This window comes from Nelumbo nucifera, chromosome 3, assembly GCF_055504915.1.
Source record: "Nelumbo nucifera cultivar China Antique chromosome 3, China Antique-T2T, whole genome shotgun sequence".
Taxonomy (NCBI): domain Eukaryota; kingdom Viridiplantae; phylum Streptophyta; class Magnoliopsida; order Proteales; family Nelumbonaceae; genus Nelumbo; species Nelumbo nucifera.
In genome coordinates, this window is record NC_142651.1 from 63821580 (window position 1) to 63847107 (window position 25528).

Consider the following 25528-nt stretch of genomic DNA (forward strand, 5'->3'; position numbering starts at 1 on the left):
AAAAATAACAGTCCACAACCCAAGCCAAACACATTGCCGTAAGTGAGGCTGCCAAATGAATGAAGGTGTTCATTCTGGAATTTGGAATTTAGCAAATCACCCATTCCACTGTTGTGTGATAACACTGGATCTACGGGAGATTGATGTTAAAATGTAGCATCAGCAGAGAATATGGCAGACCCATTGACTAAGCCACTGACACAGAAAGTGTTTTAGAAACACGTGGAAAGTTTGGGACTCCAGTTTGTACCCGATTGGACCTAAGTGCATATGGGAGCTGTTAGAAAGTGTATGCCCTTAGCTCCAATCAGAATAATGTACATTATGACATTTAATGTAAATGAATAAAGTACATATTTGATTCATGTTATCATAGTGTGTTTCTGTGTAATACCCTTAAATTGGACACATATGAGACTCGTGTTAACTTAGAATCTTTATAGCCGTTGGATAGATTTGGGGAGATTTATCTTGCCAAGGCTGACACTGATGTGCCGCCAAGTTGGTTGGGGTGGCTTGTCTCAGCTACCAGGGTGATACCTGAGGTACATGCAGTGTGGGTTTTCTTGAAACCCTGAACCGGACCGGAATTCTAGTATTGCCTTGGACCTTGGAGATAGATGGGCAAAACTGGAATGTTACACCTGACCCCTAGACTCGATTATGATACTACACTAGGTGTCGGATTGGACTGCCTTTGATATGCCAATCAGTGAGATCCTTAGAGGGTGTCAAAACCTGGGTATGTTGGGACAGTCCAAGAATTCATATGAGTGGGTGATCATAGTGACAAGATCAGCCCCTTTGTCGGACAAAGTGAACGATCAATGATCCACACTCTCTGATGGAAACCTAAACTGTCGGTAGTTGATTTCAACCGTTAAAATTTGTTTTGCAAAATATATTTATATAAATATATATATATATATATATATATATATATATATATATATATTATGGTTTCAAAATGTTTGCAAAAGGTTTTAATTCATGGGATACATGAGAGTAGAGAGTGCAGCACTGTACCTTGCAGCTGAGGGAGAGGTCATCTCTTGTCAGGCAATGTTTGATCATTATGGGCTGAGAGGTTAAGTGTAAGACCATTGAAGGTAATACCTGATGGGCTAATCTTGCATCTGCCCACAATCCTTGGGTTTTTATAAGATGGTTTGACCCAATGACCATTTAGTGTAAATGTTGGACCCATTAAGAGCCCATGGTGATGGACTCAGGGGTTCACTGTTTCCTACAGTGAATTCGGCTAGGCCTTGTAATAGAGGCTGGGCTGAACCCATGTGGCTGATGTGTAAATCAATGTTTGGGTCCAACACCATACAAGGATAGCCAAGTGGGCAGTAGCTAGGAGGTTAAGTGAGCACACAGACTTAATGGGCCTGCTGCCCAATTCGGACTGGCTTAATAAGATTAATTAATTAGGGGTGGTTATGGGATTCAGATCAGTAGATAGGATAAGGTACTATCCCTATCCACTCAAAGAGTCCAGATCCAAATAAAGATTTGGATCAGGAAACTCCTAATTTGATTAGGAAGGTTGATCTTTATTTGCAAATAAGATAAGGGATTATCCTTATCTCTTAAAGAGAGTCTAGATTCAAATACAAGATTTGGATTAGGAAACTCCGAATAGGATTAGGAGATGCTCTCTTTAAATGCTTTAAATAGAGGAGTAGGGAGAGCCTCCAATACACACAATACTCAGTTCGCATATTACAAAGAGAGAAGAATCTGCAGTTTGACTACTCCTATCTTTTGCTCTTTCTTGCTCTTGCCACCCCTGTTAGTTTGATCTCCACCTGTGGGAGTGATCAAGAAAGGTTTTTGATATTACCTTTTGGTAGAAAAGGTAATTTGAAGTCGTGCTCACCAGCCCTCCTTCACATTCTTGCTGAAGAATTTGGTTCCTGCTGAAGAGTCATCCTGCTGATTCTGCTCCACCTCACATTATATCTTCTTCAGTGGGAGCAGTCTTTGGAGGGTGAAAGCTCCACTTTTATCAATATCAATCGCATAAATGCTAACACTATCATGATGCGAGTGAATGTCATTAATGGTGAACATGTTAGGGAATCGATTTTCGAAAGAGCCGACCATTTTTTTAATTCTAAAAAGATAAAAATTAATTTAATTGGACTTACCCGAATTGTCAGTTCAAAATCCCAACTTGATTTCAACGGTTGAAGCCTTTCAACGCCCATACACCAAATTTCAACTCAAAATTCACTTGTTTAGTTGTCCAATCAACAAAGATTCTAATTTGACATTTATAATTAAATCACATTAGAAGGCGTAGCCCAAGCAACCAAGCACTTCTCGTTAAGTCCAAAAAGCCCTATTGGCAAATTTCAACCATAAAATCCCCCAGTTCCTTCTAAGGCAAGTAAGGTTTCATTTCAAGCCTTCTCATTAGTTGATAAACCATAAGTTAAAACCTTGATTTGAATTAAATCCTTTAATCCACATCTCTGATCACAAATCTATCTTTTCCATTAGATTCAAGACGTTAAAAAATGCCTACCCACCAAATTTCATCCAAAAATTCCCTCTTTTGACCCACCATCAAACCAATATTTTATCTTAGCAAATCTTGTTGATTGGAGCATACCAATCGTAGATCTCTACCATCAAAGCTTTATTTGACCAACTAGACTTCATGACTGTGTTCAAAAACCCAAAAATCCTAATATATCAAATTTCACGACCAAACTCCTCTATTTGATGTTAAACAAGTAAGATTCTACTCCGAGCCCTCTTATTGATTGAAAAGCCTTAAGCCAAAACCTTGATTTGAATCAAATTTTTTCAATTTGTACATCTAATCAAAGGTTTAGCCTTCCTTTTAAATATAGGACGTTTAAAAATGCCTACCGTCGAGTAGAGATTCTGTTTCAACAAAAAATATTAATTAAAGCTTATTAGCCATATATCTCCATCATCCAAACATCAATTGACCAATTAGACCTCACCACTATCTTACAAGACCCAGAAAAAAAGAAAAACCTAGTACGTCAATTTCTAGGGCCTAATTCACTTGTTGGCCATTAAAGTAGAAATATTCTATTTCAACGTACTAGATTAAACCCTCCCTAAATTTGTCCCAAACTAAGACCTCAAAAGGGTGATGGCTGATGCCAGCCCTATACTTGACTTGTTCAAACACCTGGACCAATAAAATTGAGCCTAATAGACATAAAAAGCCCAAAAACCCAAAGATACCCCCACTTAAAGTTAAGAAAAGACAAAATATCATTTATCAGTGAGTCAAATTTATGTTTTATGCCATTGGCAGCCCAAATACAAGACTACAATGATAGGTGCAGCCCAAAATGTCATTGAATGCACAAAATCCATGAAAATCAACCCCAAATCAAGGAGAATCATTTCACCAAGAATGAACTTGATTGTAAACCATTTTCTTTGAAAATCTTTGCCCTTTTTCATAAAAAAAAAAAAAAAAAAAAAAAAAAAAAAAAAAAAAAAAACTCTTTTGAAGCCTAGGTTCTATGATTGGACGAGATTTAGACCTAATTTTCCCTCCCTTCTCTATAAATAAAAACCCAACTTGAACCCAAGAGGGGGAAGAGAGACCTTAGAAGCATTTCCAACCCCTATAGGTGGTCCATTCATGAGAAACCTTCTAGCATCTAAACCTTAAACTTCAAGTCCACCCCACTATGTTTTAGATTTCAGATTTGCAAGAACTTTCCAAATCTTTGACAATTCCAAAGTTCCCTTGATATTAGAATGTCAATTAGAAGCATTCCGCCAGTCAAGAGTTCATTCAATACCATTTCTACTCATTTTAGTTACTAGAAAACTTTTACCAAGGTCATACATGAAAGGTAAGTTGCTTACTCAATCTTTTAGCTAAAGTTTGTAATTTCTAGGTTGCTTAAAGTTTTGAGACCTTGGGGAACTTGCGTTCCCCTTCTTCTAAATTGAGATAAAGATGTAAAGAGGTGAGGGTCTTAGGAAAAGTAATACCTAAGACCCGATGACATTACCTCAAATTAGTTTTGGAGAAGTTGGAAGCGTTTTTCTCTAGATTTCAATAATTCATAGCAATCACTTTATTAGTTTTTCACCACAAATTAAGTTTAAATAGTTTCCATATTAGACTACTACAACAATTTAGAGAGAGGGGTGCTTAATGTTTCCCTCTCTCGATCCTTTGGAATCCAAAATCTCTTAGTTAAGTGCCTTTCTCACGGAGAATGGAGTCATTATTTCAATGATAAATCAAATTTTCAAATCTGGAATGAGGGTCAATTTTCTTTAAAAAAATGGGTGATGTGCTCCTTTGAGCTGGCCATGAGCTTTCGGAGGCTCACACACACCAAGAGACCTTTGACATCTTTCTATACTTGCAAGTGGGGCCCTCAACCCAATCACCTCTGAATTTCCTAAGCTATTCTCGTTGCCATCTATGGTAACATCAGATGTAACCGGATTCAATCCAAATCCGACCCATATAGCCCCATTTCTTCTTAAAAGTCATTAGTTCTCCTTGTCACTATACTCCCTTCAATTGATAAATCAATTATTATTTATTTGATGTTTTGTTTATATTTTTTGTTCATGATCCTGCATGGAAAGGTCGCCCGCCCCTATACCCTATTAAGGCTGTGTTTGGTTTGGAGGAAAAAGTAGGGAAAGGAAAGGAAGGGAAATGTAGGGTAACCTTTACAAACCTTGCATGCGTTTCCCTATCTTTCCCTTCTTTTCCTTATCTTTTCCTTCAAACCAAACATAACTTAAATGTGAAGAGATGCTCTTCTATTACGATTTTAGTCCAAGGAAAACAGCCAAGTTTGATTTCAAGAAAGATACCACATCACAGCCCCGATCTAGCATCCGATCTGATTAGTTGAGTTTGAATGTTAATACTTTCTTCAGTTTAATAAGGGGATCGGGTGCGGGTTTGACTCATTCCCATCCAATCCGAAAAAAACCTGTGCAATTATAAATAATATAATAATATATATTTATAAACGATATTAAAAATAAATAATTTTTTATTTTTTATTTTAATGATAATATAATGGAGTTGGATTAAATCTAAATACAATATGATATCCGAAATATCGGACCATGTACGAATTCATATTTGAAATTACAATAATCAAATCGGATTCATATGTAGCTGAATCCAATCCGACCCGATTACAGCCCTGCTTCGAGGACCATTAGCTAGTGGAAAATACAATCATGGAGTTTGGTCACCGCACTCCCTTTCGATCCTCAATTAAACACGAATACGCCAAACATGGAAATAATTTCAAAACATGGCTAGTGGAAAATACAATCATGAACTGCTTCTTTATTTGCACCTTAACGCCATATATGGTTTGAAGGAAAAAGTACGGAAAAGAAGGAAAAGATAAAAAAAAATTATACAAGGTTTATAAAGGAAAGATTTCTTTACCTTTTCTTTCTTTTCCTACATTTTCCTTCAAACCAAACATAAACTAAAAGAATGGTTTTCTGAGACATGATTTTAAACCGATTCGAAAAGAATCCCTTTTCGCCCCCAATTCCTAGATCAAACAATCCGACTGTCCAGTTTGAAGCCCGGTTGGATGATTTTGGGGTTCAAAACCATACTGGAACTATGATTGGTTCCCAGGTCAATCTATTTAATTATCCGGTTCAATGCAGTTTTCGAAGCCATGTTTCCAGCTGTGATTAGGGTCAATGATCTCTCTTGCTTGTTGACCAAGTATACACCAACTCCTCCCATGGGTTCAAAAATCAAAACTATGGACTATTTTGGATACATTTCTATAATGTGCATTATTTTCTTTGTTGTCGGCTTCAAAAATAAATTAAAATCATCTTTTCGATTTGGAAATGGATTGTTTATCAAAACTAAAACACACAAATTAAAAAAAAAAAATATGTTTTTGGTTGTATATGAGTTTTTTTTGTTTTCAATACTAAAATAAAAAATATGTTCCTTAATTTTTTGTTTCAAAAACATGTTTTCATCTAGTTATTCAACATTATATAATTTCTACACTAAATGATTTCTTCTTATTTTAAAAATCATTATTTTACTTGTTTCAAAAACATGTATTGTTATTTTAAACAAAATTAACTTTTTTTGCCTTAGACCACGAAAAATAGAATTCATGTTTTTTTTTGTTTATTGATACAAAAATTTCAAAAACAAATGAAAACAAAAACATTCATAAGACCTTAATAATGGCTATGAAAACTTTTTAATGACATATTTACCCACTGGGCACATTAAAGAGAGATTCTTGTCTTGTGAAGTCTCTAGACACGATTACCAAAAATATAATGGCTAAATTGCACATTAGACCTCTACTATGGGCCTAGTCACTTTGGTATCTGGATTTCAAAACGTGCTAATCTAGTACATAATCTCCCAAAATGTTTCAGTTTAGATCAAAATTGTTAACCGCCATTAAGTGGCATGTGAAAATTCAAAATTTCCTTTTGAGTGTCATCTAATTTTCTTTATAAACCAATTATAAAAAAAAAATCTTTATCAATGATCCTAATATCCTTTGGGTTATTCACCATTTATTTGATTCAATCTTGATTCTTGAGGAAGAAGACGATGAATAATGCCTTATTTTACAGGATAATTTTGGCATTTCAAAAGTTTTAAGTCGCACATGTCATCATGTAATACAGATAACTAACGGACTACTAATGACAAGGATTCAATTGGGATGTTTTGGGAGTACAAGTACTGGATTGACATGTCTTGAAATTTGGGTACAAAAATGAGACTGATTCCAAAGTATAGGATATTAATCTCTATATAATTTACCCAAAAATAAAATCTCTGAACCCTAACAAATATTATAAAGCAAAATACAATTTATTTGAAGAGAATTTTCACACAATTAATGCTGCATTTAGCCTTATTTTAAGGACTTGTTAAAAATTATTTTAACTGCAAAAATGAGACAAAGAATGCCAAATGCAGCCTAAGTCCATAAGGACAAAATTCAGTACAAGTACTTATCAACCCGACAGAAGTTCAGTACAAGCACTTATCCATGAGGCTTCTAGAACAAATACAACCAGTGGCCGATCTTATCCATTTCAACCAAATCCAGTAAAGGTGTGTTAACTTTTACATTTTTATTTTGAGTAAATCTATTGATGCCGGAAAGATATCCGAAAGTGCTTTGACACCAATCAAATACCCCCCTCCCCGGTGAATTTTGATGAATACTACCTGATAGTTTACCAAATTTTATATGAGATACCGATTGGTTGATTACAAGCTTTTCCATGTCATAGTCGAATTCTTTATTTATTTATTTAGAAAAAAAACTTTTATTTTTGGGTCTATCCAAAATACATGACATGTAAATAATAACAAGTAGATGCAATGTCAGAATTAATTAGACCCACTTTATCAAATACATGCTAATCAATTGTTTAAATGAAAATATAAGGAGACCATCTGAAATCTCATAACTATAACTAATCAGGATGATTAGACCCATTTGAGCAGTAGTATAAATAATTAAACCCATTTTATGTATTACATGCTTATCAATTCTACTTTATATGAAAGCATAAAGGCAATGGTTTGTAATGATATGGGTGAAAGTAGTGAGAAATGAATTTTTTTGTTATTTTGAAGCCAGTGAGAAATAATGTAGGCATTCATAATTTAACAGTGGATATGCCATTAAAGAGGATGGAATGGCAAAGCAGACCCCATATATAAGGCTTGTTACTATGCTGAATTGTCTATTTGTAACAAAAAAACAAAGGATGACATAGATTCAGACAAAAGAGATTTCAGTTGTATGTGGTTGGTTAATTGAAACCACTAGTTCCCACGGATTCTTTCTTCTTCTTTTTATTTTGTTTTGGTAAACATTCTTTCTTTCTTTATTATTATTTGATACTAGAGAATGGCCCCGGTATTAAGTATACGCTAGTATATATTCTGATATTTTTTATTTATGTATTTGATAAATTTTATTTGACACCCATTTTTTATGTTGTAAATTTAGGTTATTATTTTGTTTGATATATAAAATTATTATTTAATTTAAGAAATCAAATCAAGTTTTATTTATAAATAATAACCCACTTTATGGACTCTACATTATTTGAAATATGTTTTTGTTTTTTTTTTTCTTTTTGACGAAGGTAATTACTACTAACTTTTTTAAGAGTGGAGGTAACTACCGTTTAAAGCTCATTGCTTTTTTTTTTGTTTTTTTTTTTGAGTAGATAGACAAATATTTGTGGAAAAAAGTTCTCATTTAAAATTTAGAGTAACCACTTCCAATATGATCTTTCTTGAGAAAATAAGATGCCACTTGTCTAAGAGAGAAGTTCTGTAGTCTAAGGGCTTTCCTTTAATATATATGTATATTAGAGAATGACCCCCCCCCCCCATTATGTATGGGGTAAGTATTTTGATATTTTATTTTGATTTATGTATTTTAATAAATTTTGTTTGACACCCATTTTTATGTTATAAATTTAGGCTATTATTTTATTTACTATGTATAGATTTGTTAAGTTTAATTTCTAAATAATAACCCACTTTATGGATCCTATATCATTTGAAATGAGATTTTTGTTTTGTTTTGTTTTTTTTTTTTTCTTTTTAGTGGAGGTAACTACTACTAAATTTTTTGAAAGGGAGGTAACTACCATTTAAGTGTGTAAACACATGTCTAAGGAATGAATAGCCACTTTTAAAATACTCATTCTTAAAAAACTAAGATACCACTTGTTTGAGGGAGAAGATCTTTATTGTGACGGCTTTCCTTTAATATATGGGGAAAACTCCTAATTAGTACCATGTACTTTGGGCCTAGTGCCACTTTGGTCCCTGAACTTTAAAATGTGACAATTCAGTACCCAAACTTCCAAAATGCATCAATTCAGTACCTACCATTAATCAGCTGTTAACCAGTCGTTAAGTGCATTTGAAAAAGACACAAATGCCCTTCGTGTGTCATCTAATTTTCTTTATCAACCATCCAAACATTGACAAAAAAAATAGCAATCCCAAATCCTTGCTTCTTCTATTCAAGAAAGTTGGCATCATGTCTCATTGGGCACTTTGGACCCCAACTTTCTTGAATAAAAGAGGCAAAGATTTAGTACTGTTAATTTTTTGTCAATGTTTGAATGGTTGATAATGAAAATTAGATGACACACGAAGGGCATTTATGTCTTTTTCATAGGTATTTAATGGCTAATTAATAGTAGGTACTGGATTGACATGTTTTGAAAGTTCAATTACTAAATTGTCACATTTTAAAGTTTAGGACCAAAGTGGCACTAGGCCCAAAGTACAGGGTACTAATTGGGAATTTTCCCTAATATATACTCTAATGAGTGACCCTATACTAAGTATGGGGAAGTTCGTTCTTACTTAGGAAAATTGATTCTCAACTTTTGATTTTACTAAATTTTCTATTTAAAAAAGACTTATTTGATAATTTATGTTCTACGTATTTATACTTTAGATAAAGAACTATAAATTTTATAAAACAATAATCGATAATAATTAAAGTAAAAATTCTTTGAAAGTTGTTTGAACAATGAAAAGGCTAAAATAATTAAGAAAAAGGATAAATTGTCCTACAATGTAAAATAAACAAAGGTATCATTTTCTTGTTGTTGACTTTGTTTATTTCTTATGAGAGAAATTTCTTAAACGACCCTTAACATTTGTTAACGTAAGGATGAAAAATGAAATCGTGGTTCAATAGATTACTCCTCAAATTGTCTAAGTTAGTGACAATTGTTCTCAGACAACAATTGTCTATGTTAACATCGATAGAATAAAACCATTGTGGTTCAATAACATCAACGGACGAAATCGTTGTTGCAGCTGCCACCGACTACCAAACGTCAATACATTCATTGAGTAGAGAACGAAATCATGTCCCTGAATATGAACGAATTGACAAACCTTCAACCCGTCGGCTTTACCCTTGTTAGATGTAGGTTCAAGTGCGAGCCATCTCATCTACAACGGGGGCTTCAATAAGTATTCAAGTTCCACCATGTATGTAGAGGATTTTTGACATGGCAACAGCTAGCCAGCAGGGCAGAGGTGGGATTTCCGGCAATGGAAAAAACTGCGGGCACTCACAATAAGTATTCAAGTTCCACCATGTATGTAGAGGATCTGGCAGCGTTCGGCGAGGGGGGAGCTAAATCAGACCACATTCAAGCTTAATCTCTCGGCATATTCTCTCTCTCTCTCTATCTCTATCTCTCTCTCGCTCACTCCTAGCTGTGAAACCCCAATCCGATTAGTCCCCCTGCCTCTGCTTGCTCACTGGCTCCATCCCCGGTTTGAGGTGAGGTCAAACACCAGTTGCGATTGGAGGACCTGTAACCGACACTGACGTTCAGAGCCTATAATCAGTTGACCCCCGAAACCAAAATAGTGAAATACCCAAAAATACCCAAAAACCCAAAATAGTGAAAAACCCACCGGCGACAAGAGAGAGTGATAGAGAGATGGTTGTGAAGCCCAAGAAAATTAGATTTGTGAAGGGATTGGGCCACTGCTACGTTGTGTCCTATCGAAACAAATCGATGAGGAAGGGTGTTGTGTCAATATTCTGTTGGCGATGACCTGTTGGATGGAGAGACGGGTGAGGTGAGTTGTGTCAATACTTCACATTATATCGGCCAAAACCGAGGTTGTATCTCCGTCAATAGTGTCGCCAAACCTAGTTGGAGAGAGAGAGAGACTGCTCTGTTGTGCTTCCAAAGGTTGTAGTGGCATCTAAAGGACCGCGGATCTAACAATTTCATTCGACGGGGCACTTGCTTGTGTAATCGGGGGAGAACCAGAGCGAGAGATGAGAGAGAAGAACCACTGCTTAAGGTTGCAGCGGCGTCAATGGCTTCGTTGACAGTCCATTGTGTGTGAAGGAGGTGAGGAGAGAGAGTAAGAAAGTCTAAAGGGTATTTTTGAAAATTTTGAAAAAATACCTGTGACAGAAAATTAACAATAGGGAAGGTTCTTCTTATAATCCTTCAAAAAAAAAGGAAATAAGATAAAAATTAGAATAATTGTTGAAAGTCTCATAATTTTAAAATAAGAATGCAAATTTATAATTAAAAATTGGAAGAAGATATATATTACCTCATATTAAGCTAGACAACTTTATTATGATAAGTTTCTTTGTACATTGGTGTCGAATGTTTAGACATTTGGACTTTCCCAAATTTTGATTATCTCCATTGTTCTAATAAATATTGATATGGATTATATGTTATTAATAAGATATTTGAATATAAAAATTGCAACTAATATCAATAGCATGTAACATCTTACCTTAAGGTCTTATCCTTGACAAAGTTTTTTTCTTAAAAGACTTTCAGTTTTATTTATTGATTCAATGACCAAAGATTCTTCACTTGCACTATTCTTGATGTCAACTTCTCAATCAACTAAGGTGCCGTTTGATTGCATTTTTTAGATGTCTGAATATGAAAATGTTATTTTTCAGACCTCACCCCTTGTTTGGTTGTACCTTTTAAACTGGGTCTGAAACTGATTTTTAGATATGAAAATCAAAGACCTTGGGCCAGTTCTTAACGCGTTTTAGAGCCGGCCCAATGTCCAAAATATCCTTACAATTTTTCGTGAATGACCCGAGTTACCCCTAATACCCCCAAACCTAGAAAACATTCGACCTCGCTCTCTCTCTCTCTCTCCCTCTCCCTCTCTCTCTTCGCCTTGTCTTCCTGCCACCGCCGTTGCAACTTGTAGTGGCGGCTCTCTCTCTCCCCTATCTTCTCTCTCTTGCTCTCTCTCTCTCTTCACCTTGTCTTCCCATCACCGTCGCTGCAACTTGTAGCGACGGTTCTCTCTCCCCTTGTGTTCTCTCACTCTCGCTCTCACACTCTCGTTCTCTCTCTCTCTCTTCGCCCTGTCTTCCCGTTGCAACGGCAGTTCTCTCTCTCCCTTATAAATTATTTTAATATTTATATAATCATTAATTATTTTTTAATTTTAACCATTTCATTTATTAATTTATTATTTTTTATTTGTATTGTTTCAATATTATTTTGAGGTTGAAACTTTTTTTGAGATAATGTAAATTGAATTCAACATTTCCAAATTGTATGTTTTATGGGTAAAATAGTAAAATCAGTAAATTTCAGATGGTAAAGGGTTGATCCAATACAAACAAACTTATGGATTCAGATCCTCTAAAAAGTAGAAAAGCAACTATGCCTCTTTTCAGATTTCAGACACATTTAATATCTTTTTAACTTTTCAGATCTGAATTTTCAGAAATATCAAACGCCACCTAAGAAAACTTTGGATACTGTAAGATCCAAATATTGATATTGCAAATCATATTACGAAATTTTTATTTGAAATACAACTATCGATCTAATCATTCCATAAAATTTCCAACAAACATATCTTTCCCATTGTCCTATATTTATATATAAATTTAGTATATATTTTATGATAAGACAACATTGGTAACAAATTAGATATTTATGAAATATGCTACAATAAGTGAAATATTTATCAAATATGCTACTGGATATTTGATTAAAAATTATATCTATTTATTAAATAGAACAAAGGTAACCAAACATGTATGATATTTGGCTTCTACCTTGATTTTGTGTCTAAAATAATTTAAATAATTAATTAGTAATTATAAATTATATAATTACAATTAGTAATAATAAATATTTACCTTGCTTTAAGATAAGGAATACCAACATTACACTTGATACGATGCAATATAGAGTCTTGTAAATCTTTTGCACATTTAATACATGAAATATAATACCATCTACAATCACATATTACCTTGCTTATAGATACTTTGCAAGTATAATTAATGTCGTATGAAAATTATTAATTTATTTATAATATATAAATAAATATTTAAAGTTTTTAATAAATCATTGCTATTCAATATTTATGCATGCCTTAGCTATGTTATATCTCTTTAACTTCAACATTTGAGAAATTATCCTATTCTTAAAATTTTCTCTTCCAAACGGTGAAGTATAATTTTCAGGTATTACCATTTCTTCAATTGTTTTGTCAATATAGTTTGATGATGTGATCAAAGTCGCAAGATAGAAGATGCTTGTTGTGATTGGATTCATTAGACACAGATACGACAACTGGTGGAAGATGGAAATCTACAAAGAAGAAATAAAGCCAGAGGGCCTAAGGAGCAGTCACGAGCTTACGTGTCAGATGCTTAAGTCAGTAAGCTGGCCAAACGATCCCGAGTGAGAAAAGAGAATAAGCAGTAGTGAATTGCAATCAGTCCCAGCATGTTTCAGTGTTTACCTTTATATAGAGCTCATGTGTCGACTAGAATGTGGAGGTAGTGGGCGATATACCTAGTGGCCCTCTGTGGGGAACATCTAGGTGGTTTGATTGGCACATACGAAATGCTCGGAAAGTGCCTAGGGCCCACTTCCTAACAAAGAGGGGAAGTGGGGTAATTGCACCGCCAGGTGGCAGTTGGCAGTTACGCATGGTGCAGGTCGGGTGCGTGCCCCTAACATTGGATGTATGCCTTTGGACGTAAAACTCAGCTTCAGCTAATCCTTGCTCAAGTGCTGTTAATAGGGGTGTCAATTGGACTGGATTTGGTCCAATCAGGTCCAGTCCGATGTGAGTCCATTACAAATGGACCTGGTCCAATCCAGTCCAGTGAATATTTTGGACCATTTTGGACTGGTCCAAAGACTATTCAATCTGTTCAAATTCATGTTAATTTAGATTGATTTCAACTCAAACTTGGTCCATTGACCACTATGTTCTTATCTTCTATCAATGGACTAGATATTGGCTCAATGCAATATATATTCATTATGGACGGACCAAGTCCAATCCAATATTTCATATTGGTCCATCCAATCTGTCCAAATTCAATATGTCTTATTGGTCCATCCAATCCATCCAAATGGATTTTGATTTGGACGGAGTCCAACCCAAAACCGGTCCTTTGACACCCCTAGCTATTAAGGTACCTTGGGTCGTGCACGTTGAAGGCCTCCAGAGTTCGCATCTCCGCCCCACAAATGCCCCCACACAATGTGCGACTGCCACATGTCCAGTCACACGCAGTGGGGCGTTTTTGCATGCGAGGCCAACGAGACAATCCCAAAACAAGCCCAAACCTCATTTCTTTATATTCTTGCCCTCTTAACCTCAAATCAACGATTAATTGGAAATGGAATCGTCTTGGCTACCGTTTTCCAAGTCTGACGGTCTAATTGTTTAGTTCGAACAGATGGGTCGTTCTGACAAATAAATTAAAAAAAATTAAAAAAATTAAAAACAAAAAACGGTCAAAATCGTTGAACGGGTCAACGGGTTGAATGCCCAAGTCAGTGGAACCGGTTGCCTAGATAGTTCTCAGGCCGAATGGTCCAACTGCCCGGGTCAATGATGATTCAAAAACCTTGCCTCAAATCGTGTCTGTCCTTGTTCTACTCCCCTTCGCACGAGCTTGGGTCCAACTCCATTTCCGGCAACGGCAATCACTCCAGCCAGTTCACTGTTACCATGTATGCTCCAAGCTCGGGCGGAGGAGAGTAGAATAGGGGTCAAACATGATTTGAGGTTGAGGGGGCAGGAATATGGAAGCAAGGTTTTCGAATTACCGTTGACCCAAACAATCGGACCCTTCAACCCAGGAACCGTCCAAGCAATGGGTTCCGTTTTACCCCAAACCCGGTATTTGGCCAAAAACCATTAAAAAAGTCAACAACCCATTGACCTGAGCAATCAAACTATCTACCCGTTCAATGATTTTTAACTGTTTTTTATTTTTAATTATTTTTTATTTTTTAAATTTATTTGTCATAAAGGGCCATTAATTCGAACCAAATGGTCAGACCATCAACCAAAACACCGGTGGCCAAAACAGTTCCATTTTTTGGTCATTTTTTAAAACGTTGTATGGGAGAAAGGAAGTTTAGGCTCATTTTGGAGCTAATCGGACGAACTAACGGCCATCCCCTTAGCCCCGCATGCTGGAAAGCCCCACCACATATGACTGAACATGTGGCAGTCGAACGTTGTATAGGACGTTTGTGGGGCGTTTGTGGGGCGACAGGCGGTGGGGCGGAGATGCTAACTCAGGCCTCCAGGGTGTTGTTAAGCATCCTCAGGTCGCTGCGTGTCACAATATTGTTGGAGATCAATTCGGTCCTCATCATGGTCGATCCAATATTATAAGAGCATTCGTAATGAAAAATATGTCAATGGCAGAATAATAAATTAGATAATCATAATCATAATAATAATAGAAATAGTTTGCAATATATAAAATTGATAGTTTTTGAAGAAATTACTGACACATTTATATTGGAAGTTGAAGTATAATTTGGTTACACTTGTTAAGGAGAGACAAGTGAAAACTACATGCATATTCAATATTATATTATAGTGTAATATAACGATGATATTTTAAGAAAAATGTTTAAACTAACATTGATATTTCTTCATTAATATTGAAGTGACAATCAAAATCATTATATTGATCTATCTTTAATATTTAAACTAACATTAATATTTCCCTATTAATAAAATATTAGTATTTCTATTAAGAATAATAAACAGTCAAAGATTATTAGTTGTTTCCTAAAATAGTATTCCTTTGTTTCACTTTTTGTGCATTTTGTTTATTAATATATTCTTTACCAGATATGACATTTAGTTTCCCAATAGTATCTATAATATTGTGAAATATACGTATTAAATTTCAATAATTTTAGTTATATATACTAACTAGTAAGATATGTATACTCTTTATATTTGGTGGTGATGCTATTTGATGTAACCGTTTCTGGTCATGTATCAATTTTTGGCTAAGTATTTCGTTATTTGACCTGCTCCTAGGTGGCCTGTGACTCAGAGGATGATGGAGCTTCCTAGTGGCGAACCGCTTGGTGGTGAGCTACTTGGTGGTGAATTCCCTGGTGGTGAGCTACTTGGTGACAAGCTTCCTGGTGGTGAGCTACTTGGTGACGAGCTCCCTATTGGTGAGCTACCTAGTGACGAGCTCCCTGGTGGTGAGCTACTTGGTGACGAGCTCCCTGGTGGTGAGCTACTTGGTGACGAGCTCCCAGGTGGTGAGCTACTTGGTGGCGAGCCTCCTGGTGTAGTGCAACCTAACTACCCTCTGCATGAGATGATTTGCTCCTCTTTGTAGATGGCGGGAGTCGAGAAACCTACGAGAACTGAATCAAAGGACCCGGGGGTGTTTACCCGACGGGGCCACTCCAATGGCTAAGTTAGCACTCTGATAGTAGTGAGCTTGAAGATGATATTAGAGAAATGAGAGAGCTAGAGAGCAGGGGTTACCTCCATTTTTCCTCCCCCCTTCCCCTCTGGGGGGTCGGAGCTCTTATATAGCGGTGTCCTGACAGATTTGGTGTAACCGCCTCTGACTCTCTGCCGCAGCCATTACTTGCCAGGGCTGAGCTGGTGGGCGCAGGTAACCATTGCAGGGTACGGCCCTGTCAGACACGAGGCATTGCCAGAGTTGGCAGGCACGACGCCGCCTGGCCAGAGACGTGGGTGTAGTCTCCAGATCTGGCAGGTACGGTTGTCAGGTAGAAAATCTTCTTGCGATACGCCAAGCTATGCCGAGCTACCTGTGGCGAGCTATGCCGAGCTACCTGTGGAGAGCTATGCCGAGCTGCCTGTGGCGAGCTATGCCGAGCTACCTGTGGAGAGCTATGCCGATCTGCCTGTGGCGAGTTACTTGTAAGTGGCTAGTTGCCTGTGGCAAGCTATGCCGACCTACCTGTGGCGAGCCATGCCAAGCTACCTGTAAGTGGTGAGCTGCCTGTGGTGAGCTATGCCGAGCTATTTGTAAGTGGCAAGCTACCTATGGCAAGCTCTGTCGAGCTGCCTGTGACGAGCTATAACGAGGTGTTTGTAAGTGGCAAGCTGCCTGTGGCAAGTTTTGCCGAGCTGCCTGTGGCGAGCTCTGCTGAGCTACCTGTGGCGAGCTATGCCGAGCTACCTATGGCGAGCCATGCCGAGCTGCCTGTAACTAGCTCGAGCTGTCTAGTTGTCAAGAGGCTGCACTTAGTTGGCATGAGGTGCCAGGTGTCACAATTTCACTAGAGGGCCAAATCTGCCCTCATTATTTGGCCCCCTCTCCCGAGCTGAGAGTAACTTGGCGAAGGGAGAAGATTTCTCCTTTTGGCCCGTAAGTCGATGAGCTAGTAAGCGCTGCTCTAATTTCTTAGGCTTTGGGAGCTGCTTGTAAGTGGCGAGCTGCTCTAATCGTCGACCCAAAAATTGGTGGCCAAAATGGTTCCATTTTTGGGTTGTATGAGTCACACACTCGAATGACATAACATGTATGATAGACCTCACACACTCAATTTTTTGCCTGTAATCTTTGTTGTCAGAACGGACAGTCCGTTCAAACCAAACGATCGAACCGCTGACCTAAAAATTGGTGGCCAGAACGGTTCCGCTTTCGGGTCATATGAGTCACACGCTCAAATGACATAACACGTATGATACTACTTAATGGACCTCCCAAACTCAATTTTTTGCTTATAATTTTTGTTATCAAAATGGACTATCCGTTCGAACCAGATGATCGAACCGTCGACCCAAAAACTGGTGGTCAGAATGGTTCCGTAATTTTTTACTTGTAATTTTTGTTGTCAGAACGGGCCATCCGTTCGAACCGAACGGTTGAACCGTCGGTTGTCAGAACGTTATTAACAGCATTTATCAATAATAGTAAGTAATTATACTATTTAATTAAATAATCATTAATGATAGTTTTAATAATATTATTTAGTTATTTTTAATATAACGGTAATTATTAAATTTATGAATAGGATTTATTAACAATATTCATTAAATTAATAATTACCAAAATTAAATTAAATTAACAGTATTTATTAGTAATAGTCAGTAATTATAATATTTTATTAAATAATCAACAACAATACTTTTAATAACATTTTTAATTATTTTCAATATAACAATAATTACTATATTTATTAACAGTATTTATAATTTTAATTTAAAGTAAGATTTATGTAAATATCTATTTATTAATAATATTTATAATAACAGTAATTATTAATTATAATCACTAATTATATATTTATTAAATTACTGTAATAATCAGTAATTATATTATTACCAGTAATTAAAGTAAAATTTAAGTAAATATCTATTTATTAACAATATTTATAATAACAGTAACCATTAATTATAATCACTATTTATATATTTATTAAATTATTGTAATAATCAGTTATTATTATTATAGTAATTAATTAGTATTTATTGTTATTAATTAACAATTAATTAGCAATTAATTACTAGAAATGAGTGCATGCTATTACAATATTAATTACTGTAATAAATTAATAATTATTATTATTAGTAAGTAATTAATTAATAGTTATTATTATTAATTAATATTTAATTACTGAAAATGGATGCTCTCACGGGGAATCTACTCGCACGAGTAGATTTCATTTCCTAAGTGCAGAACACCTATATCCTTTTAATATATATATATATATCACATTTCCATCCATTAAATGCTTGTTTGAAATATAAAATCAGTTGATGTGAGTTCTTGAATTTATTGCAATGCTAGCTGGTGTGTTCGCATTTTATTGATGGGTCTCCAGCAAAGCGAGTTCAATCTTACCATGTTTTCTCGTGTTAGTGTCCTATTAACAAAACATAAAATATTTTAATTCTATCATTTCAATTCTAGCAAGATGGATAAACTTTAGTTGAGAGTATGGTTCAAAGTATATATCAATACACTTTTGCTTATCGGCAGAGGTGTATCGATATTTAGACCATGCTTCTTTTAATTTTTTAGCTTATTTTTTCAAGTTTCAGCTTTAAATATACTTATATATATTATTTAAAAATAAGGGTTTTCAAAAAACACTTATAAACAGGTATATCAAGGATAAAATGATGCAATACGATACATCTAATAAAGGATATATTGTATTGATACTTTAAAACTTGGTTCAGAATAGATACTATCACAATTCTTACCTCAACTTCTGTTTCTCTTATTTTCAATCAAACCAAATACAACCTAAGACTATATCTAGTTTGAAGGAAAAAATTAAAGAAAGGAAGAGAAAGGTAAAGAAATCTATATAAGGTTTATAGTAAAGTTTTTTAACCTTTTCCATCAAACCAAATACAGCCTAAGAGTTCACTTTTAATTCTATTCACTATGTGGACCATCATCCGATCAGAAGGCACAACCATGTAACCCTTGTTATCATGTGAAGTTCAAGATTCTTCCAAACATAACTACATAAGCAACGTGACTTTGTCATCCACTGTCAGAAGTAGCGTTCTCCCTTTGTTCATGTAAAATAATGGCCAATAATACTCTTGCCTCAGTTGTCTGTTTCACCCTATGGGCTCAAAACTGTGGACTGTTTAACGGCTTCTAGGCTTTTCCAGAGTTCACTGTATCTTTCAAATGAAGCCTTCAACAAAGTCTATGTGCCCGTTTGGAAGGGTTGGAGTGCAGCAGTTTATTATGGCTTTCCAAGGTGATGGACCTCATATGAACAGCCTATAAATGATGTTTTATGAAGAAACAGAGGTTAAATCTGATGCAGTTACTATTAAAATCAATCTTAGATGTATTTATTTAAAAAATAAGTTTTCAAAACAAGGGTTTATTTGAATAAATATTTATAAGCATTTAATGAAAAATCAATTTGGGCATTAATTTTAAATAATTATTTATTTTAAGAATAAATATTTATTTTGAACTTATTTTTCAAATATAAATAAATACTTATTTATATTCTTTGATCCAAAATATAAACACTTATTTTTTAAACACTCCCATAGCTTAAGTGCTCATCCAAAAGCTGAATCAGGTTAACTGAATCTTGAGCTCAGCCCCAGAAAGATTTAAGAAGATATAAAAGGAGACGATAGAAAAAAACAAAGTCGAAGTATTTCAACCAGAGAAAAAAGAAAGAGGGAGTTGTGGACAAGCACTTATCATTTATCAACACAGCAAACAGACCGTCAATGGACCTTTCAAAAGAAGATGCCTTATCAATTAATTATCCCCTTCTAGAACAAAGACAACCTTGTCAGACACAAACGATGGGCGATCTTATCTCTTCTACTGCTTTAATCCTTCATGTCCGACCAAAATCAGTACAATTTCTGCATTAACTTTTTCCTTTTTTATTTATTTTAAAAATATTTATCCATATTTAGAGCCCTCCAAAACAAATAAATATACAACAATAATTAGTGGAGGAAATTGCATCATCCGCTACTGATTGATGCTGACCAATTCTTTTTTATTTATTTAAAAATATTTTTATGTATTTTAGTTCTCCACTCCAAAATAAATAATATACTAGGCTGGTGTTAAAACTGAATTGGTTGCAAGTAAGTTTAAATAATTTTGATTTTTTAACACAATTTTCAAAAGATTAGGAAGCAAGGCTGACGTGAATAACTACATTTTAAATACAAAAAATAGATATAAACAATAAAAAAAAGTGAAGGAAATTTAATCATTCAAAAGATTAATTAATTAAACCCATATGAGTCCCCATTTAGTTGATGCAAGCTAATCAACTCTTTTTAATTTTACAATCATATTATATATAAAACGAGAGCAGCAGGATACCATCTGAAGCTTATTTTAGTTTTTCTTTTTTCTTTTTGATTTTTGGTAGACCATATAATATTCTGTAAGTGTAGAAGTGTTAGATTAAGACAAAGAGGTGGTTGGCGTCAAAAAGAGAAAAAAAAAAAAAAACAAAAGAAAAAAACAAAGAGGTGGCAAGTTTATCTCCTAGTTGATTTAATATAACGGCTGGCGCCCATTTTTTGTGTATTATTACTTTCTCTTTATTTGAATTGTCTAGGGCCCATTGGCCCACCAAGTCTAAAACCATCAAACAAGGACGAGTTGAGGACGGCAAGCGTAGACTTTGTTGGCTAGTTAACCGGATTCAACCGGGTCAGAAATCATTTAATAAATGAATTTTGATCGATCAAAACCCATCGATTAATTTTAATAAATAATATCTCATTGCTATCATATTTATAATTTCAGTTGATTGTTCAAAAGTTTTTCACATATTATATCTTTCTTATATCATAGTCCAACCCTTTCTTGATCTGATTGTTTAGAAAAGTCTAAAGCATCACAAATCTTTCCACGTGGCAGCGTGAATTTCGGGCTCTATGGGGCCTTGGGTTCTATCTTTGTGAGTTTATTCAAGTCAGAATCTCCTTCTGGAAGGTTTTCATGAATTCTAGTCAAGCTGAATTTAGTGTTGACATGAAAATGGAGAATAAAGTGATGGATGGTTCAGATTAAACATGCAATGGAAGAAATAGGTGGATGGGTCCTGCCTGATAGGTGGTTGTTATATACACAAAATACCGGGTTCATTATACCGGAGCAGCGTCTCTTTCTTACCCGAGTCGTGTTGCTCCGCTCCCACGCTTTGCATATGGTCGGTGTCGTGTCTATCTCTTCTTCTTCGTATGTGGTCCCAGCCCCCAGGCTCTCTCTCTCTACCTATCTATAAAGTGTTGCTTATTACCGAATTCCGATCATAAACGTCTCTTACCTCTCTTTCTGTCACTCTTCTATGGAGATTTGCTTCTTCGGTTTGTTAACTTGATTAAAGTTTTAGGGCTTTTCAGAAGTTTCTTTCACTAAATTCTTTCTGTTCTTCGTTCTCCGATTGTCTGTTGTGTGATTTTGAACTCTTTTAAGGTTTAGAGGGATTGTTTGATGGACAGTTGTGTCTCCTACAATAGAATCCCTACTGCTGAAGCTTTACCCGCTGTGGTGAAGTCTGCAGGCGATTTTAAGCGATTCTCCAAGCTTGGATCTTCATTTTCTTACAATTTCGGCTTCCCTTCACAGGTGAGGATTCAATTGCTGGTTGATGCGTTTTAACGTTAAAAAAAACTTTTGGGTGATTTTATTTACTGTTGAAGTGGATTTTCTATTGGAGGCTAATTTGATCTGTTTTATCTATTGTTTGCAGAGAGCGGCTAAGGCCTGTGGGTCTCAACATATTGGGAGAGGACTAAGGTGTGGGAAGAGGTTAATTCGAACGGTGGTGGTTGCGGCTGCAAGCGCAGAGTCTAGTCACTGCGAATTTAGGAGTTTACATACGCCTTTTGAGCCCTGTTCGTCTGCTGGGAAGTTTCTTAGTGGTGTATTGCAAAACCAGAGACACCTCTTCAATGTCGCGGTGGCAGAGACACTAGACGAATTGGCGGCTGGTAGAGATGGGGCTACCGCACGCAGGGACCTTAGTATAGGTTCGTCGGAATCGTGTCTTCACAGGTCAGTTTCTGTAAACTTCGAATTTTTTCCTTCATAGTTATACATATCTTTGTCTTTAGCTAAAACTTCTTTCATTCATTGCTTTTATGCCTTATTCTGCAACAATTGGTACCGATTTAAGGTTCCTTTTGAGCGGTTTCAACTCTTACTGTAGTTGCTACATTTTTTTTGGATATTCACATACTTAAAACTGTTCTTCCATGGAGGTTTTGTTGTACTTTTGCTTGAGAGAGAGTGAGAGAAAATTCTTTTATTCAGTTCCGTAATCCACTGATCTTGAATGGGTTTGGCTTTTATTTCCTTCTATACAATCTAAGAGGCGGTCTGTTAATGAAACCACGATAGACAAGAAAATAATCCTCTCTCACCCATTTTAGATTAACCTTCGAGAACATTTTCTGCCTTTTACCATATACGTTATTTATTCATTTTTAGTTCTTAGTGTGGCAACTTGTGTGGAAGAAGCTTATGTCCGAATTTTTGGAAGAACAATGCGAGCAGAGGAACGGAGGACCTGGTAGAAGATGAATGTGGAAGGGTAAGAAAAATTTCAGCTTAGGGCTTCATTTACCAGCGTTTCATAACCAAGAAAATTGGGCTGAGAAGACTGCAATGTTGGACAACACTAATTGGTGCAGGTCGGTTAAGAAAATGATGTTCCGAGTTCTGACTGCTTTAATCAGGATTGTAACTGTTTAGCTATTACTTTAATACGAGAGAGAATAGGCCATTAAATTTGTTGAGGAAGAAAGCTTAGCCAGAGAGGGGATGGAGAGGGTAAGAGATCACAATATGTCAAGAGCCCAATAAAGATCTTGAAGGATGTATTGAGGTGACGAGAGACAGAAGGTTGGCTACATGATCCCAGGTGACCTTCTGGCGTGTTGTCATTCTTCCTATGGCTCTGGAGTTCTTCTCGTATTTCCATGTTTTTGGGTCAGAAAAGTTTCTCACCTTGTACTCTTAGTTCAGGTGGACAAAATCAACCTTAGGGAATCATGCATGACATGTTTGGTCCTTGGTGCAACAGTTTCACCAGAGAACTCACTGATATCCAACTTCTAAAGCCTCTTGACCATGTCTCTTAAATGCCAATGACAGTGGCACCATTTTTCACTTTCTAGTCCTCAATGACAAGAAATGTACGTCTTTACAGCATTCAGTTAACATTTAAAAGCTTCTGATTTATTCTTCTTAGAAAGTCAACAATATGCATATCAATTTTGCCAGGTGCAGCAAGGTCCCAGCAAACAGGGCAACAACCTATTACTCTGAACTGACAAACCTAATATGAATACCCAGTGGTGTTCCACATATTGTTCTTGAAACTCTTTCAGTTGAACTGGAAAATTAAGCTTCGGATCTCAATCCCCAGCAGTAAGCCCATATTCTTCATGTGGATCTGGATATTCTTGTTACTTAGCTAGTATCTTCTTTAACGGTGACTCTTCTGTATTTCAAGAACAATCATTTTCATCGCAGTTTCTAAGTATTTCTGGCCTGCAGTTTGACATAACCATCTGTCTACTTTGCCAAGATATAATGTTTATATGACCTGGGAAACTTCTCAATTTAAAGTGAGATTAGTGGTCGTAGATTTATTGAGTGAGAGAGAGACAACTGCAAAAGTTGGTGCTATAGTATCTTATGGCATTGAGAAATTTTCTTGTTGGAGGTGTTTTCCTTGTTGATACAATAATGGTATATTCTTCGAAACAAAGCTTTAGCAAGGCAAATCTGGAGACTGACATTATGATTCTAATGAATGCCAGGAGAATTGCTGAACTGAAGGAATTCGAGTGCCAAATTGCTGTTGAAGATGTCATGTACATGTTAGTAGTTCACAAATTCTCTGAGATCAATGTGCCCATGATCCCAAGGCTCTCTAGATGTGTTAGAAATGGCAAACTGGAGGTATGGCCATCAAAAGACCAAGATCTTGAGGCCATTCACAGTTTAGAAGTAGTGGAGATGGTGAAGGAACACGTTGGCACCATCATTGGCTGGAGAGGAAAATCTAGATTAACAGACAATTGGAGCACAACTCAGATTCACAAGCTCCAGCTTGGCCGAGTCTACGCTGCCTCCGTCATGTATGGCTACTTCCTCAAATCGGCCAGCTTAAAACACCGCCTAGAGTTGAGTCTGGCTCTAACCCACCAAGACCTTCCACTTGGCCATGGGATCCGGATTCCAGTTACAGAGTTACAGCTCCATGGATTAGAGAATCTTGTTGTCCTTGGCCGCTCAACTGAAACACGATCCACTTCCTTGTGTCAAGGGACAGGAAGGCGTGTAGATGGACATAAGAAGTTAAGAAGTTATGTGATGGGGTTTGACTCTGAGACGCTACAGAGATGTGCCAAGCTCAAATCTCAGGAAGCAGCGAATCTGATCGAGAAGCATAGTTGGGCTCTCTTTGGAGATGGGAACACAAGTTCCCTGGAGAACGACAAGGTGCTGGTTGTCACGTTTTCTAGCCTAAAGAGGTTAGTGTTGGAAGCCATTGCTTTTGGTTCCTTTCTTTGGGACGTTGAAACATATGTTGATAGGGTGTACAGATTGAAGGAGAACTGATTGGATTAAAAGATTGTGTAAATGAGAAAGCTGTAATAATGCTGCAATGGTTAACATGGTGATTTTGTTTTGTAATGTATTATAAGAACTGTAATTTCTGTTGGCAAAGCTCCCTATCTGTTGCCAAAATCCCCAAAATGAGGTTGTATATTACATTGTAGAAGCAATGTCAGAAAACTGAGCAAGCATTTAATACTGGTCCCTTTCAACAGGAATAACCCAAAACTGTGAAGTAAAAAAAATTGGTTTTCCCAAATAACCACACTAAATGGAACAAAGGGACCGCCAAAGACAAAACCCAACTGATGAAGACTTAAATTGCTTTACCACCTCGGCCACCTCTACACCTCTTCTCCTAATGGTCCTAGAGCCCGAGCCTCTTCTTGTCTTCACCCACTATTCTACATATATGTTCCCAAGCCTCTTATTGTCTTCTTCACCCACTATTCTACATATATGTTCACAAGCTTAATCTTTTTTTTTCAGTCCAGAATTCCTCTATATTTGTAAGCACCCACATCTTCACATCACTTTAGGTGCTCTGAATGGTTTCGACTTTTGGTCACAGATAATAGATT

At 36.1% G+C, this 25528-nt stretch overlaps 1 protein-coding gene and 1 long non-coding RNA gene across 2 annotated transcripts; one reads left to right on the plus strand and one right to left on the minus strand.

Annotated features, from left to right (window-relative positions):
- Positions 1–9725: 9725 nt before the first annotated feature.
- LOC148801271 (uncharacterized) lies at positions 9726–11484 on the minus strand. Its single transcript, XR_016083763.1, has 2 exons — positions 11144–11484; positions 9726–11032 (listed from the first exon to the last, which is right to left on the minus strand). It is a non-coding gene; the product is annotated as an uncharacterized LOC148801271 (long non-coding RNA).
- Positions 11485–21469: 9985 nt separating this feature from the next.
- LOC104609452 (UV-B-induced protein At3g17800, chloroplastic-like) lies at positions 21470–25145 on the plus strand. Its single transcript, XM_010275777.3, has 3 exons — positions 21470–21944; positions 22069–22373; positions 24146–25145. Exons 1-3 carry the CDS (start codon positions 21810–21812, stop codon positions 24948–24950), a joined length of 1245 nt encoding a protein of 414 aa, XP_010274079.1. The 5' UTR covers positions 21470–21809; the 3' UTR covers positions 24951–25145.
- The last annotated feature ends 383 nt before the right edge of the window (positions 25146–25528 follow it).

What these genes read in the sequence shown, in the direction of transcription:
- LOC104609452 (XM_010275777.3), top strand. Translation starts at nt 21,810, where the DNA reads ATGGACAGTTGTGTCTCCTACAATAGAATCCCTACTGCTGAAGCTTTA. An exon ending in ATTTCGGCTTCCCTTCACAG is followed by an intron (nt 21,945 to 22,068) that starts GTGAGGATTCAA and finishes TATTGTTTGCAG; the next exon opens with AGAGCGGCTAAGGCCTGTGG. An exon ending in TCGGAATCGTGTCTTCACAG is followed by an intron (nt 22,374 to 24,145) that starts GTCAGTTTCTGT and finishes AATGAATGCCAG; the next exon opens with GAGAATTGCTGAACTGAAGG.